General features: G+C 37.6%; 3 protein-coding genes and 1 long non-coding RNA gene across 4 annotated transcripts; 1 reads left to right on the top strand and 3 right to left on the bottom strand.

Moving 5' to 3' along the window:
* Positions 1 to 349: 349 nt before the first annotated feature.
* On the bottom strand, positions 350 to 3539 carry LOC103410419 (uncharacterized). The gene is made up of 9 exons (XM_008349122.3): positions 3286 to 3539; positions 2871 to 3003; positions 2365 to 2445; positions 2177 to 2265; positions 1967 to 2041; positions 1469 to 1530; positions 1303 to 1359; positions 831 to 1019; positions 350 to 727 (listed from the first exon to the last, which is right to left on the bottom strand). Exons 2-9 carry the CDS (start codon positions 2991 to 2993, stop codon positions 648 to 650), a joined length of 756 nt encoding a protein of 251 aa, XP_008347344.1. The 5' UTR covers positions 2994 to 3003; positions 3286 to 3539; the 3' UTR covers positions 350 to 647.
* Positions 3540 to 5317: 1778 nt separating this feature from the next.
* On the bottom strand, positions 5318 to 7330 carry LOC103410449 (uncharacterized). The gene is made up of 4 exons (XM_008349151.3): positions 6928 to 7330; positions 6323 to 6425; positions 5843 to 6004; positions 5318 to 5641 (listed from the first exon to the last, which is right to left on the bottom strand). Exons 1-4 carry the CDS (start codon positions 7197 to 7199, stop codon positions 5471 to 5473), a joined length of 708 nt encoding a protein of 235 aa, XP_008347373.2. The 5' UTR covers positions 7200 to 7330; the 3' UTR covers positions 5318 to 5470.
* A 1876-nt stretch (positions 7331 to 9206) lies between these two features.
* On the top strand, positions 9207 to 11668 carry LOC103440319 (E3 ubiquitin-protein ligase ATL23-like). The gene is made up of 2 exons (XM_008378997.1): positions 9207 to 9566; positions 11582 to 11668. The coding sequence occupies exons 1-2, from the start codon at positions 9207 to 9209 to the stop codon at positions 11666 to 11668; spliced, it is 447 nt and encodes a 148-aa protein (XP_008377219.1).
* Positions 11669 to 13018: 1350 nt separating this feature from the next.
* On the bottom strand, positions 13019 to 14116 carry LOC108170525 (uncharacterized). Its single transcript, XR_001786907.3, has 2 exons — positions 13545 to 14116; positions 13019 to 13404 (listed from the first exon to the last, which is right to left on the bottom strand). It is a non-coding gene; the product is annotated as an uncharacterized lncRNA (long non-coding RNA).
* Between the last annotated feature and the right edge of the window lie 735 nt (positions 14117 to 14851).

The following is a 14851-nucleotide window of genomic DNA, read 5'->3' as shown; positions in this document are numbered from 1 at the left end:
TAGTCAAAAACTCGAAAAACCAATTAAAAACTGTATTATAACTAAAAAAATTTGAGAAAATATAAAATATAGAATTTTAAGAAATCTTTTACGTGTGAATTAAGGAAAATATTACAATACCTTTAGATGTTATCATAGCATTTATTGAGGCCCAAAACCATACGTTTAGTATACAAACCTGTACTCAAACCCATACAAACCTGTACTCAAACCCGCACCCTACAAATCTTCGCAGTTAAAAATACACTCATCATCTTAAAAGCACCACAAACATGCATTATACTGTTCTTGCAAAGCCAAAAAATGAAAGAGGAGGAGGAGGAGGGGAGATAATTCTGACACCAAAAACTTTGGCAACAATAAAATAAAAGAATACGCTTATCAATCCAGATGGAAAATTACAACTGTTCAAACATCTCACCTAAATCTACACGACAAAACGGAGGGATTGCCTCATGGAACTCTAAACTAAATCTACAGGGATCATGCCGTACAGTTAACATTAGAAGTCTGCCATACCACGGATAATAATAAACGACATGGAAAAAACGGAAACTTGTAAACATAGATATTTGATAAGATAAGGCGTCCATTACTTGACTCTGGCCATTTTTTGTATGATGTTCCAATGACGCTCGTATCGCACCTCAAGCAGCTGCCTGGATCGGCCCATTTGACCTATAGCCACGTCCCCTTCCACGATATCCTCCCCTCCCACGGCCACGACCTGCACACCAATATTGTATTGAGAAGCAATGCATAACAATTTCAGTTGGCTACATCACGCCTGCCTGTGGCTATATACAAGGGAAAAAACGAGATATACATACCACGGCCACCTTGGGCAGGTGCTTCTTCAATGTATCCTCCATCTTGCTGAGCATCATACTGGGGACCATTGTACCCTCCTCTTCCACGGCCTCGGAAACCACGTCCTCTCCCACGGCCCCTACCCCTAAAGTTACCCTGACTCTGGTCGTAACCTCCATCGTCATATTCAGTTGAGACAAAGCCATTCCCTACAATTATTATCAAAACAATTTAACCATTAAAACACTTCAATAGCCTGTTTTAAATCGAAAACCAGCTACCATTCAGGATGTAATACTGTCCACCAATCAAGACACCTAAAACCATCATAACATTCTTGAATCACAATTACTCAATCATTTTAGAACGTATCTATATTAAGGTATACAGGGTTGAAATTGGTAAAGGAAACCATTATAGTGCCAGCAGAATTAATAGGAGAAAATTATAGAAAAAGGAAAGTAAAAGTGTAGAAACATTCTAACAGGCTACCTCTGAACCTTCCCCTTCCTCTGCCACGTCCACGTCCACGACCATTTGTTGTGCCCTCTGCAGAGAACAGAAATGTTCAACAAAATGTAGAGTAATACTAGAGGAGGAGGGGGAGGGAAGAAGACAATTGCTAATTAAATGAATGCGGTTAGTAAAATGGTAGTACCTCCTTCATAATCAATCTCCGTTGATGCCTTCACAAGCTCGGCGGGTAAAGGCGGCTGATACCTGATGGTAGCAGTAGTTCACAAATGTTAATATGAACAACGGAAAAGGAACAACGGAACATAATTGGTACCAGAGTTTCATTTTCGACATGAAAGCAAGCAACTTGTACTTGCAGACCATAACAACATATACAACTATGACCGTAACAACATATACAACTATTCTGCTATAATTTCTTAGCCTAATTCGTAAAGAAGGTTCTTACATATCTTAATGTGTGACTCAGCAATCCATAATGCTAATAACCAATGTAAATTGTGTATACATGTATTAGATACACAATTTATAAATAACCAGAGTTATAGGAGATCCTCCACTCTTTTGAGTAATATGGTTCCATATATTGTCAGGAAGAGATTCTACATACGCTAAGACAACTCGACTACACCCTCAGGTTACAATTCAAACAAGAAAAAGGTAACTAGTAGAAACTCACCCGATGGAGGATTGATTTATTTCCTTCTTTGACAGAGTTATCACAATCATTGACACATGCCTTGTTGTCTCCAGACTGTGACAAAAACAGGACAACACGAGGTATAAAATCACCAATAACAGACAAGGCCAAAAAAATAGTACCCCTCATGAAGCACTGCAACAAATCAGAGGTGTTCAAAATACGGTTTAAAGTTTAAACTAGACTTACGTATCAAGGCCTTCCTCAAGAGGTTCATAGATATCAGTTATGTCTGTGGAACCAATTGTAGTGTTCTGATGAAGACCAACAATTCTTCTCTGAAACAACAGTAATAAGAACATCTTGTCAGCCTAATCCAAGGACGGAAACAAACATCTCACAAACAATACATAACGATTCAGAAGAAGACACATAACCTTGATTAACTCCACAATCGTTACAGTCTTGTTGATGGCTCTTCCCATGGCCTTGAACACAACTTCATCCGATCCTTTTTCCTGCAAGGATGCGGCACAAGCGGATAAAGAAAACCTAAGGTATTGTAATAACTAATATAGGTCTAAAATAACCTAAACTACAACCGGAAGTCTCTCGGATAAGTAAAATCTAAGGTGCTGTATCAAGTAATATAGGTTTATCAAAACCTAACATAAATCCGCAATCTCTATTCAATTTTTATTAATTCATCCCTACGCATTCTCAAACTTCCATACACCTTATATACTACCATATAATCGCATACGAGCAGAAAATCAACAGCAGCAGATAAACACACAAGATTAACAACACAGTTTGAATTTGTTTCATCATAATACACAACAAAATTTCATTCTATTAAAAAAAATTCAATTCGATAGATCCGAAAGCAGAAATTAAACACAAAAAATGGAAGAAAAAAAAAAGAGGAGAGGGAGAGAGAGACCTGAAGCAGGGTCATGGCGTAGGTGATGTAGTTGCGCATCCTGCCCTGACTGGTAATCCTAATCTCGTTCTCATCGATAGGCGTCTCCACTCTCGGCTTCTCCACTCTCTGGTACCGATCCATCTCTTCCGCCCTACAATTTTTTTCAAAACATAAAACTAATCGTCTCAAAAAACCAAACGAAAATTTAAATTAAATTAAATTAAACAATCACGCTCTACAAATTCCGGGACAAACAAAACAAAACCAGGTCCCAAACGCACAGCTCAACACAGACAACAAAATCAAAAAATTTATCGGGAAAACAGATTCTCGGAAACCAAACAGAAGCTAAGGAGGCGGAACATGCAAAATCGAGAGGGGAGAGAAGGAAACGGAGGGTTGGATCTGGACGGAGAGAGGAAGGGGAACGTACCGGTGGTGCTGGTGGTGGTTCAAAAAAGGATAAGTAAGCGCTCCACACAAAAAAGAGCCCTCTTCTACGGCTTCGTTTTTCTTTTACGCCCTAATCCGCAGCGCGGGGTTGTCTCTTGGTTTATATACTCTCCACGAAACTACCCTAACCACCATCTTTACTTCCTTCCCCGTCTATGTCTCCAAACAGTTGCTTACTTCCTCAAGGGGTTTGTGCACTTTGTAGAGCCCGGCCCATATACGGTGTTGAGCCTCTCGTAATTTTCAAATATCTACGAACATAAAAACACACTTTACAATGTTGTATTTTTGTGATTTCGTCTTCTCTGAACTTTTAATTTGATTTTGAACCTCTATTTTTTCTCATTTTGTCCAAAGTTTTTGCATGTTAAATATTCTGTTAAATTGATGGTTATTTTCTACCATTTTATACAATAGAATTGCATATGTGTAACTTTAATTATTTTCTTAATTGTTTCTCATAACTCGATTATCATGTTTTCGAAGTATTTACCAGAGTTTCAAGTATTTATTATTTTACCCTGTAGATATGGTATTTTGTTGACGTATATACCCCTAAAAATTAATCATGTCCGTTACACATACAGAAATTTTGGACATTTGTGACAATTAATTGACCGTTACATTGGCCCTAATTTTAAGTTTAGAGAGACTTGTTACTTAATACTAAGGTCTAGTAGTATTATTCTTCAAATGCAGCTGAGAAGTCTTAGGCCTTGTTTGGTATTGCTTTTTTTTTTACTAAAAACTGCTTCACTTTAAAGTTAAGCAGTAAAAAAATGTTTGGTAAAAGTAAAATATTCTACTTATTTTAAAAGGAAAACTAATGAAAAAGGCTTGAAAACTTTGAGTTTTAACGATAACGACTAAATAAAAGGTAAAATGAATAGTACCAGGTTTGACTTTTTAGTGTAAAAATGTGGTTTTTCGTTAAAGTGAACAGTAACGTGGGCTTTTCGTTAAAACTCCCTGTTTTGAAAGCAACATGCTCCAGACAACAGCTTTTAAAAGCAACATAGAGGTTGCTTTTAAAAGCTACTTTAATAAAAAGCATAGTTGGGTCTTTAATAAATAGTTTCAATTGTTGTATACCTTGATTAATTTTTTTTTTTAAGTGACATTATTTAGCTTTCCACACACATTTTATCCTTTAGAGAAAAAAAGTAAACACTACCATTGTCACCACCATCATTACCTCTACTCCACCATTGTTGCCACCATCGCCACCGCCACCATTGTTACCACCATCAATGCCGCCATCGCCACCACCACCACCATGCATCACTACCACAACCGCCATCACTGCCACCACAACCACAACTGCCACTACCACCATTATTGCCGCAACCACCACTACTGTTGTCGTCACCCCCACTCCTACTATTATGTCCATTTGTTATTGTATATAGTTATATCACTTTTACATTAAATTTTACCAAACGCTTTTATGCTGCTTTTTATACTCACAAATTCATAACACTTTTAAAATTCAGTTAGCCAAGCGCTCATCAGCTTTATTTTACAACTGATTATTCTTAAAGCACATCAGAAGTAATTTAAAAAAAAAAAAACACAGTAATCCAAAACTGGCCCTTATTAGGTTCAAATTTCGAAAAATATATCGTTTCAAATAAAATAGACTCAAAAATCATGGTGACCAGAAGTAGGTTGAAATGCCTTTAAGAGTCTTCCCGGCCCCAAGGGTGGACACCGTGGCCAAGCCACCACTGATCACCTTCTTGAATAAAAAATAGAGAGTTTTAACGAAAAACCACATTTGTACACTAAAAAGTCAAACCTGGTACTATTCACTTTACCCTTTATTTTGTCATTATCGTTAAAACTCAAAGTTTTCAAGCCCTTTTCATTAGTTTTCCTTAAAAAATTACCTTAACACTATCTTGGATAAAAAATGACCTCCCCTTCTACTGTTCTTCGCTGTTGCTAATTGGAAAACTTCAACCAACATGAAATGACCTTTAACAAGGCAAATAGCAATACGAGACAAGAGGGGCAAAAGTCTTAAGCAGACTGGATGCATTTTTCACAATTGTTACAGATCAATAATTCCATGACTACAATTCACAGATAAATCTACACTGGACCCAGCATTGTTGAGTTTATTCTTCAACCAACCAAGCACATCAAGCAATTAGCTCAGTCCTTCACAAGAAGAATTGCACATTTTCTTGGCTCTTCGGCGCCCCGTTACCAACAACTAACGGATCAATGATTTTTTTCCACCCGTTAAAATCTAGACTGGAGCCAGCATCTGGCAATACAAATCCATTGACAAAGAAAGTAGGTGTTCCGTACACCCCTCTTGAAGCGCTAAACTGCATGACGAAAGACAATGAACATGAAAAACCGAATATTGGGAAGACTGCACGGTTCTAATTGTCAACTGTATGACTCCTGCAAATGAGAGATTGCGTGTGCGGTAGCACTTTTCATAATGTGCTTAATTGTAACACCAATATAAGCATACTAGCTATTCGAAATTATAAGTAACGTAGAAACGACATATACTGCATTACCTTGAAGGAAACCCTTGTTTTCAGATCCGTTTTCCGGTCATTGAAGCCAAATTCAATGGCGCTGTGATAGGAGTTCCCAATCACTTCTGTGACAGAGTTCACTATGTCATTTACAACAGCAACCCTGGACATGTTGCGAGTTTGAGCATTATAATACCTCTCCTGTTTAATTTTTTGAGACAATTTCAGATCAACAGAAACTTTAATACCAACAACACATACATATCTTGGCTAATAAACTACCAAGCAACCAAATAGTAGCTTTCGTCTAAGAAATATGAGCTCGAAATCCAGCGAATTAGCCTAGCAGCTGAGCAATGGATCGAATAAGTGAATTCCCGAGAGCGATTCAAGAAATTTCTACATAATGCAGATTGCAGATAGATAGATAGACCGATAGTAGCAAATGAAAAACAAGTATAAATCAGCACCAAAAAAAGGATATGCTACGAAATTAACAACTAATGAAGTGATCTTAACCTGATTCTTGAAGAACCACTCCAACAATGGGAATGTAGCAGAAGGTTTCAGCTGGTTTACGATGTGCAGAGCCCGAGAAGTAACGAAAGCATTGTCATGGTAACTGCAGTTACAGAAACAAGATTTTTGAAGTAATTTGACATTTACCGATCAGGGTCATCTGCTACAAATTTACCCAGGTCGCCTCGAAGTCTGAATTTTGCAAAACTAAGCCTGGTTTATTTGTCGGTTTAAGCTCTTAGGCTCCCCGCTTTGCGATGGACGCAGACTTACCCTTACTTTGCAAACAGGCTATTTGTCGGTTTCATTTTCATTAATTTAATCGCTTTGATTTTTCGTTGTACATAAGCTTCTGACTTCAAATTCATAACATGCAATCGATTTCTCAAAAACTATACGACTTCAATTGTTCTTATTGGCCCTCTACCACAGTGGTGGAAAACTGTTGAGCCCTTGAGGGCGTGTGCTCAAATTCCGTCAATGACTAATCTAACCTCTAATCTAACAACATCTATAGTTTGAAAATAAATAAATAAATTAATTGTTCTTATCCAATTTCTGACGAAGACATAGGCAGATAGAAAGAGAGGAGTCTGTTTACTTACGGCAACGGTAAGAGGTGAATTGCCACCGTGACGCGAGGGGCGTAGTGCTCGACGACTTGTTTGAGGGGCGGCCAGGCGTCCCTACTGTCTGGGCAGACCGGGTCGAAGAACGCTTCGATCAGGATCGAATCCGAGTCAACTCGGTGGTGTCCGTACAAAAACCCATCGTATTTTGAAGGGGGCAATCTCTGCGCGCATCCGCTCAAAACCAGCACGACCAACAACGTTAAAGCTGTTTCGAGTTTAAGGATTCTGTGCTTTGGTTCCGCCATTCTTTTTCTTCCGCTTTTGTCTCTCTGTTTCTTCGAGTGGACCGTATGAAGGCAAATCACCTGTGCTGCACCAAGACCGCATGGAACCGCCTGTGGAAATGTATCTTCCCTGGATTTTGACAAAATTAAATTAAATAAAAAACTAATTAAAAGAGTTTGAAAATTTAAGTTTTAACTACAGTTATAAAATAAATAGTAAAGTAAATAGTATCATGATTAACTTTTTAATATAAAGTGTAATTTTTTATTAAAATGAACAGTATTGAGAGTTTTTCGTTAAAGTTTCCTAAATTAAATGGTTAATTTTGTATCTTCCCGGGTTTATGGCTAAATTAGTTGGTAAATAATTGATTAAACTTTGGGCCTCCTGCTAGAATCAGGCAGCCCAAGTGTCTGCGGATAATGTGAAGGAAATTGTATTAAACAGCCAAATACGCAATTTTTTTGAGAAGTTATTGTTTTTTTTTTAAACAAACAATATTATCTTTATTCAAATTTGCATTTAGCCAAAATTGAACCTAAGACCTCTCACTTACAAGTGAAGAAAAATACTACTAGACCGTAATACTGAGCGACAAGTTATTGTTTGTTACTCATTATGTTTCTGTTTTTGATATCGAAAATGTGATATTCTATAATCTTTAGGCAGAGAAGTTCAAACTCGAATTAAAAAAAAAAGGTATGCTTCTTTGGCCAACTAGCCTAACATACATCAGCGCAAATCGTTTTACTCGTCAAACGGAACTGAAATTCGGGTTAGGCGATCATATAAGAATTGTCAAGAAAAAAAAAAAAACTGTAACACTTTGCAATATAGTATTAATTATTGTGAGGAGTTCTGCGACATCGTGGACAAGTAGGGTAACTTGCAAGGCATCAAATTAGGAAGTTTGAATCGAGTTCACCTAGTATTTATGATTTGTGTCAAAGAATCTAGTCCACATTTCATGGGCCTATTCTCTCCTTAATCCCAATAGGCAAACAACAGAATAAACGTTCCTAGTTCCTTGTGGGCCTTTTTAGTAGAGTGTTGAGTGCCCAAAGGCCCATAAGGGGACACGCTAACTTAAAGATCTCGTTTGGTATGCAGAGTGAGATGAGCTATTTTCAATTAAATTGTACTTGTGCCCCCAACCAATGTTTTGGTAAGAAAAGTTAAAATATGGACTGGATTGGCTACAAATTCAAAATAGGAAAAGATAATGCGTTATGTTACCCAACCACACACATGGATTATGCAACTCATCCCTACCTAAAGTCCAACCTTATCCGATCTACCAAAATGGCCCAAGGAGTTTACAAAGAGATACGCATAATTTTGTTAGTCCAGACCAAAATTTTGAGTTTGATTTAATTTTATAATAATCAATCTCCTTTAGATAAAAATTTTGAAGTTTGAAAAAGTTTTTCGATTTTTGCGTTCAATATGTTACACGCAAGAATTTCATTTATATACAATTGATAGTGTTAAGGGCAATTCCAAGCAAATAAAGTTGTCGATTTTACGAGAGTCGATGAAAATATCTATCTTAAACAACTTAAAAAATTGTCGATTTTATGAGAATCGATGAAAATATCTATCGTAAACAGTTTTTAAGTAATTTATTTTTTACTTAAAACATACTGCCAAGAGGGAAAATAGTTCTACCAAGATATTTCACCTTTAAGAAACTTGCGGAACACGAAACGCGTGAACGGAGGGGAAATAACAGATCCTCGTCACCATTGCCTACTCACAGTGTAAAACCACCCAGCCAGTCACCACCTCACTTTCCCACCTCAGAATTCCATCTCCCCAAGCCATGATTATTTCTCATTTTCCCATAACTTTTCGTTTTGTCTTTCTAGAAAAACCCTAATTTCCGCTATGTTTTGTTGTGCACAACAACATCACTCCTCACCTAATCAACTTCTTCACCGGCCACCCTAAAAAACCTTAGTTCTACCATAGAACTTGAATTTTCCGGTTCACTGTAGGAGTTTGATTCCCGTAAAGAGAACATCGAAATGCTGCTTTCGGTGTTTTTGACGATGTTTCTGCCGTGCGTGGCGATAAGCGCGGTGTTCGTAGTGTACGTATGTTTGTTATGGTACGCTACGAACGACCAGGCCGTCAACATTGGCCTGCCTGTCAGGCAGGTTTCCGAGAATGGGTTGTCGGCGTCAGAACTCGACAATTTGCCTAAAATAACGGGGAAAGAGGTGATGGCGGAGAGGAGGGAATGTGCGGTGTGTTTGGACGATATCGAGGGAGAGCAACCGGCGCGGGTGGTTCCCGGCTGTAACCACGCCTTCCATCTGCTGTGCGCCGATACCTGGCTTTCGAAGCACTCGTTTTGCCCCGTTTGTCGAGCAAAACTTCACCCGGTTTGATCAGTCTCTCGATGTTTCTGAAAATCCGTGCTGATTACGAAACTAAAGAAAAGCAAAAGCTAGCTGCATGTGGTTTCATTTTGCTACTCTATTGACAGAACTATTGTAATTAATTAGCCACTAGATTGTTATTGTTTATTGTCAAATTAATTATTTTCCGAGTTGTATCAACCTACATATATATAATTTCCATTTTTACGGACTTTTTCTTCTCTTTTTTTTCTTCAAACAAAGCGATTCAACAAAATTACAATACTATAACAATGACATAAGAAATAGTGGTACAGTTGTAAGTGATGTCGACATTAGATGCTAAATATGATGGAATATGCTAAATAGTGAAATTTGTTCCTGAATGTGGCATTTAATATCGGCATCTCTTGCAACTGTAAACAATAGATGCCTTCTCAGGAACCAATTTCACTATCGCTTTCATAATAAAAGAATGTTTACTACAAGGAATAAAAATTGAAATTGGAATTAATAAACACGAGGAACTTTCCCTTACGTGTTGATCTGATTGTTTATTCTTACTTTCTTTCTACATTCTCTGATTCCTTCATTTTTCCAACTTTTGTTAAGTGAACATGCTCAAAATTCAGAGGTAATGTTGAAAAAACTTTATTTTCAAAATTGTGACTCTCCATGAATTCTCTCATGTAACTTCTCTATAGATTATCTGTCACCTCATATTTTAACGTAAATTTTCCTACTAATATTATATGTATATATTGGAAGCCGAACAAACTTTGATTCATGAGTTCCCACCTGAAAATTGAAATTCCTTCCACAAATGATTTTTTCATTCATTTCCGTTGATTGCGAGCAATGAATCCAGTCCGTGATCAGTGTGTCCACAGAATTGGGCAGCTGGAACCATAAATCCTGCCACGTCGCGTGCTTTGTGTTGCCAACCAAAGGGTGAGAAGTAAAAAAGGAATTTCAAAGACATAATTCCTCCGCAATCATTGGATTTATGCATTAAGAAAGTAAATGATAATGCTAGGAAGACCAACTATTTTGGACTAAAATTTAATAAACCATATGACGTGATTGTTAATGATTGAATTGTTACTTAAGTGCCGATTAACTTACTTATTTCTTATTGGTTATACATCACATGATTTGAAAATTTAGTCAAAAAATGTAGTCTGGCTAGCATTAGTTGTAAACAAAGTCTCAAATGTTTTACCAAAAACAAATCTCCAAACTTTTGTATCAATTATCAGTCATTGGATATTCAATGAGTGTTGCAATGATGTATTTTGTTTGTCTAATGTTAAAATATCGTGTCACAAGCGTACAAATGTGGAGTAGATAAGTCTATACGCACTACAACGCAAATTCATCATAAAAAATGGATGTTAACGGACGTGGAGTTGAGCCACTATCTTTTGGTGTGTTTTTTTTTTAACCTCAACTTAAGAGACGTCCTTTCCCATCACTAATACTTTTTGTCTACTAGTTAAGTTTAAGGGTAAATTACATAGTAGCTCATTAGATTTGAGATTACAACCTCATACAACATCTTTAAAATATTTCACTTTCATACCTCACGTATTATTTTATTTCAAAATAATACATCCGTTACATTTTCCATCCATTGATCCATTAAGTGCTGACGTGTCTACCACATTTATGCCACGTGGCTGCCAAATGTGTGCCACGTGGCAATTTTTTTTTTTTTAAACCTGAATCTTCTAAATTAAAAACAAAAAACAAAAAAAACCCATCTTCATCTTCCCCGACCCCTCCTTCCTTGCAACCCACCCCTTTCTTCCCCAAACTCACCGTGCACCCATCCTCCACCTCCTCCTCCTCCGCACCACTACCTGCAACCCATAAAAGAAAAGAAAGAAAAAAAAAAACCCATCTCCCTTTCCCTGCAACCCAGATCCCGTCTTCCCCAATGAGTGTGGATTTATGGAGTGGGGTGTGTAGAGGATGGAAAAGGATGTGTGCGATGGTGGATGCACTGGTTTTTTTTTTCTTTTCTTTTTGGGTTGCAGGTTAGGCTCGGGTTGAGGGAGGGGGAAGATGGGAAGATGGGTGCGCGGAGGAGGTGGAGATGGGTGCAGAGGAGGAGGGGTTGGTGAGATCTGGACTTTAGCGGCGTGGGGAGGGGGGTGGGATCTGGGTTTTCTGGTTTTTGTTTTTTTTGTTCAAGGTTCAGGTATGGGGGAGGGGGTGGGGTGATGGGATTTGGATTTCTCTTCTTTTTTTTTATTTTTATTTTTTAAATTTAGAAGATTCAGATTTTTTTTTTATTTGAAAAAATCTTTGTTTTGCCACGTGTCACACATTTGGTAGCCACATCAACACTTAACGGATAAATGGATGAAAAATATAACAGATGTATTATTTTGAAATAAAATAGTACGTGAGGTATGAAAGTGAAATGTTTTAAAGATGTTGTATGAGATTGTGATAGACCTCAAACCTGAGGGGCTACTATGTAATTTACCCTAAATTTAAATAACTCCACACACTTCTATTAATCCTGATAAGAGAGAAATTTGATTTGCTTGGAATCCCCCAGACATAAGTTGGTGGAAACTAAATGTTGATGGCTCTAGAATGATAAATTATAGACGAATTTGCGGTTGGTGGTGTATTAAGGGATCATCATGGAGATTAGTTGGGAGGCTTTGCTGTCAATTTAGGGCAAGGGCAGGGATGTTATTATGTTGGTAAAGTCCTATCGATAACCTTAATCTTCTAGACGCAATTATACAAAGCTTTAGACTAATGATAAGACAATTGAGAATATATGAGTTGAAACACATTTATAGGGAGAAGAATTATGCAGTGGATCAGTTGACAAACTGGAGTTTTAATATGAATTTTAGCGTTTATGTAAGATGTTACAGGAGATAAACATAAAAATAAGCTGCAACTAGGCCGAAAGGCAAACAAACCCAAGCAAAACACATGATGACCAATCAGCCTCTTGCTTGGACTGGATCAGCGTTCATGGATGATACTTCTGGGGTATTTCGAAATCCCTTTGTTTCCTCTCACGTTTTAAGTTAGCTTAGAGTTGTATTCCCCGCTTCCTTACCAAAAAAAAAAAAATTGCAGACATGAAGGCGGCTACTAAGAGCAACAATCCCTCTCAGGAAATTAAGGGACATTTCATTTGATCATAAAAATAAGATACTACTTATAATACAAATTGGTGTTATAACTTCAAACTACGTCACCTTCCTATTACTTAGATTAATTTAAAGTAAAATATCTTTTTGTATAAACGAAAGAAATTTCATTTTCAATTGGGCTCAAGATTTGAAAAAATTGATCCAATCCGAAAAATTAACATGGGCATATGTAAATGTCGAGGGTAATTCAACAAAAATCCAGTTTAGCCCAAAACATTAATTTTGAACTGTACAACCTAAAGCCCAATGTAACATGAAAGGTAGATACACATGAACCTAGTCCGCACGTGAAACACAACTATATATATATATATATTTTTTTTGGTCAAGTGGGATCCAAAAAGATCACCAGGAAATTTTATTAAACACACAACACAAGCCGAGAAGTCCAACCAAACAGCTAAGACCCAAAAACAGAAAAAACAAACAAAAGCCGAGAAGTCCGCTACTACCCAAAAAGGACTATAACTGGAAAATAGAAAAACACGGGCCAAACCCTAAACTAACAAAAAGCCCAACCAAACAGCTAAGACCCAAAAACAGAAAAAACAAACAAAAGTCAAGAAGTCCGCTACTACCGCCTCCTCCAAGACAGTGCATCTCAACCTGCAGAAATCCATGCCCACCGCTAAACATCACCTCTTTGATCGTATCATCCAGCACTGATCTGCTCCCTGAGCACAACCATAAAGTAAGGATAACAAAAAACAGAAGGAAATCAGTTGGTTATCAATCAAAGGAAGCCCATGGAACACCATGAGCAACACTGTCAATCTGGCAAACAACAAAGATAAGGTGGTGGTGTTGGGAACACCTGAGTCGATCGAAACACCGAAACTCATAGCACCAACTCGAACGCAAGTGTGGCTAAAGATCGAAACGCAGATGAAGGAGGAAGAGGGATGACAACAAGGGAAGAAGAAGAGGGCAAATCAAGATGAGGATGAGGGGGAAAAAGCAGCAAAGAAGGGAAAAAAAGGAGAAAACAAAGGAAAAGAAAAAGTGGCAACCGACTCTAACCGAAGCTAGAATCGGCGCCTAAAATGGTGGTCAAGAGAAATTTTAAACGGTTACTATTAAGTCACGTTAACATTTTGTTTTGAACTTTTTGTATAGAGAAAAAAACAAAGAGAAAAGTGTGAGAGAATGAGAAGAAAGGAGATGATAATATGAAAAGAGAGATTCGTACTTAAATTCCAACTAACGATTGCACACAGTGCCTTGCCGATTCGTCGTTGGGCCTAATAACTCTGGTTTTGTTTTTTCCTTCTTTTTTTTCAATAAGTTTGTTTTTTTTTTAGAGAGAAGGGAACAAAAGGAGTTGAGAGCTTCGAATCCGAGGGAAGAAGTTCAGAAGGGTATTTCATTTCCATAATGCTACTAGCCTCTTCACAAAGTCTGTATGGGAATATATTTATACTAATGTGTTAGATATCAGTTTTATTATTAAAAATACAAAAAAATGATCCCAATCGAAAACCTACCATGTTGTTTAAACAAAGATTAAGAAGATAACCAAACTTAGGCACTTGTCATCAGCTAACGACGACCCACGTGAGTCAACCTTGGGTGGTGGGCCCCCGCCCGAACTACTTTCCCAAAGACTCTAAATCAGGCGTGTAGACAAAACATTCCACGTGTGTCTTCCTCAATCGGCCACGACCCAACGCTGGCTGTCTTGCAGTTCACGATCTCTGCTTGGACGACGATCACTTTTGGCTTTTTCTTGCTTGGACGATGCAGCCAGGAAAGACAGGTGGCCTCGATGTTCGGCCGATAGCTTCCGGTGGGACCACGTTAGATTCTAAATCGTTTTGGATTAGGGTTACTGGGGCAAAACCCTGCAACTTGATTATGTAGAGCTCCACGTTACCCTAAGTTGTTGCGTTTTGATGGTTTCTAAAAACCTAACTGGTCACTCTAGTTTGGCGGGTGGAGAAGGAGAATGACGGAAAGGCATCATCTTCGAATTATTTCCTTCTAATCTACTAATTAAGGAATCTATATCATTAAAATTTAATCCAACGATTATAATTATTATAACTTTTAAAGTGAGTTTTTGTTTGTAATCGTTATATCAAATTTCAAGAGCACAAATTCTCTAATTTGATAAATTAGGAG

Source organism: Malus domestica, chromosome 08, assembly GCF_042453785.1.
Source record: "Malus domestica chromosome 08, GDT2T_hap1".
In the NCBI taxonomy this organism is placed as follows: domain Eukaryota; kingdom Viridiplantae; phylum Streptophyta; class Magnoliopsida; order Rosales; family Rosaceae; genus Malus; species Malus domestica.
The sequence above is the reverse complement of the archived record's forward strand: the minus strand, read 5'-3'. Positions and strand labels throughout refer to the sequence as shown.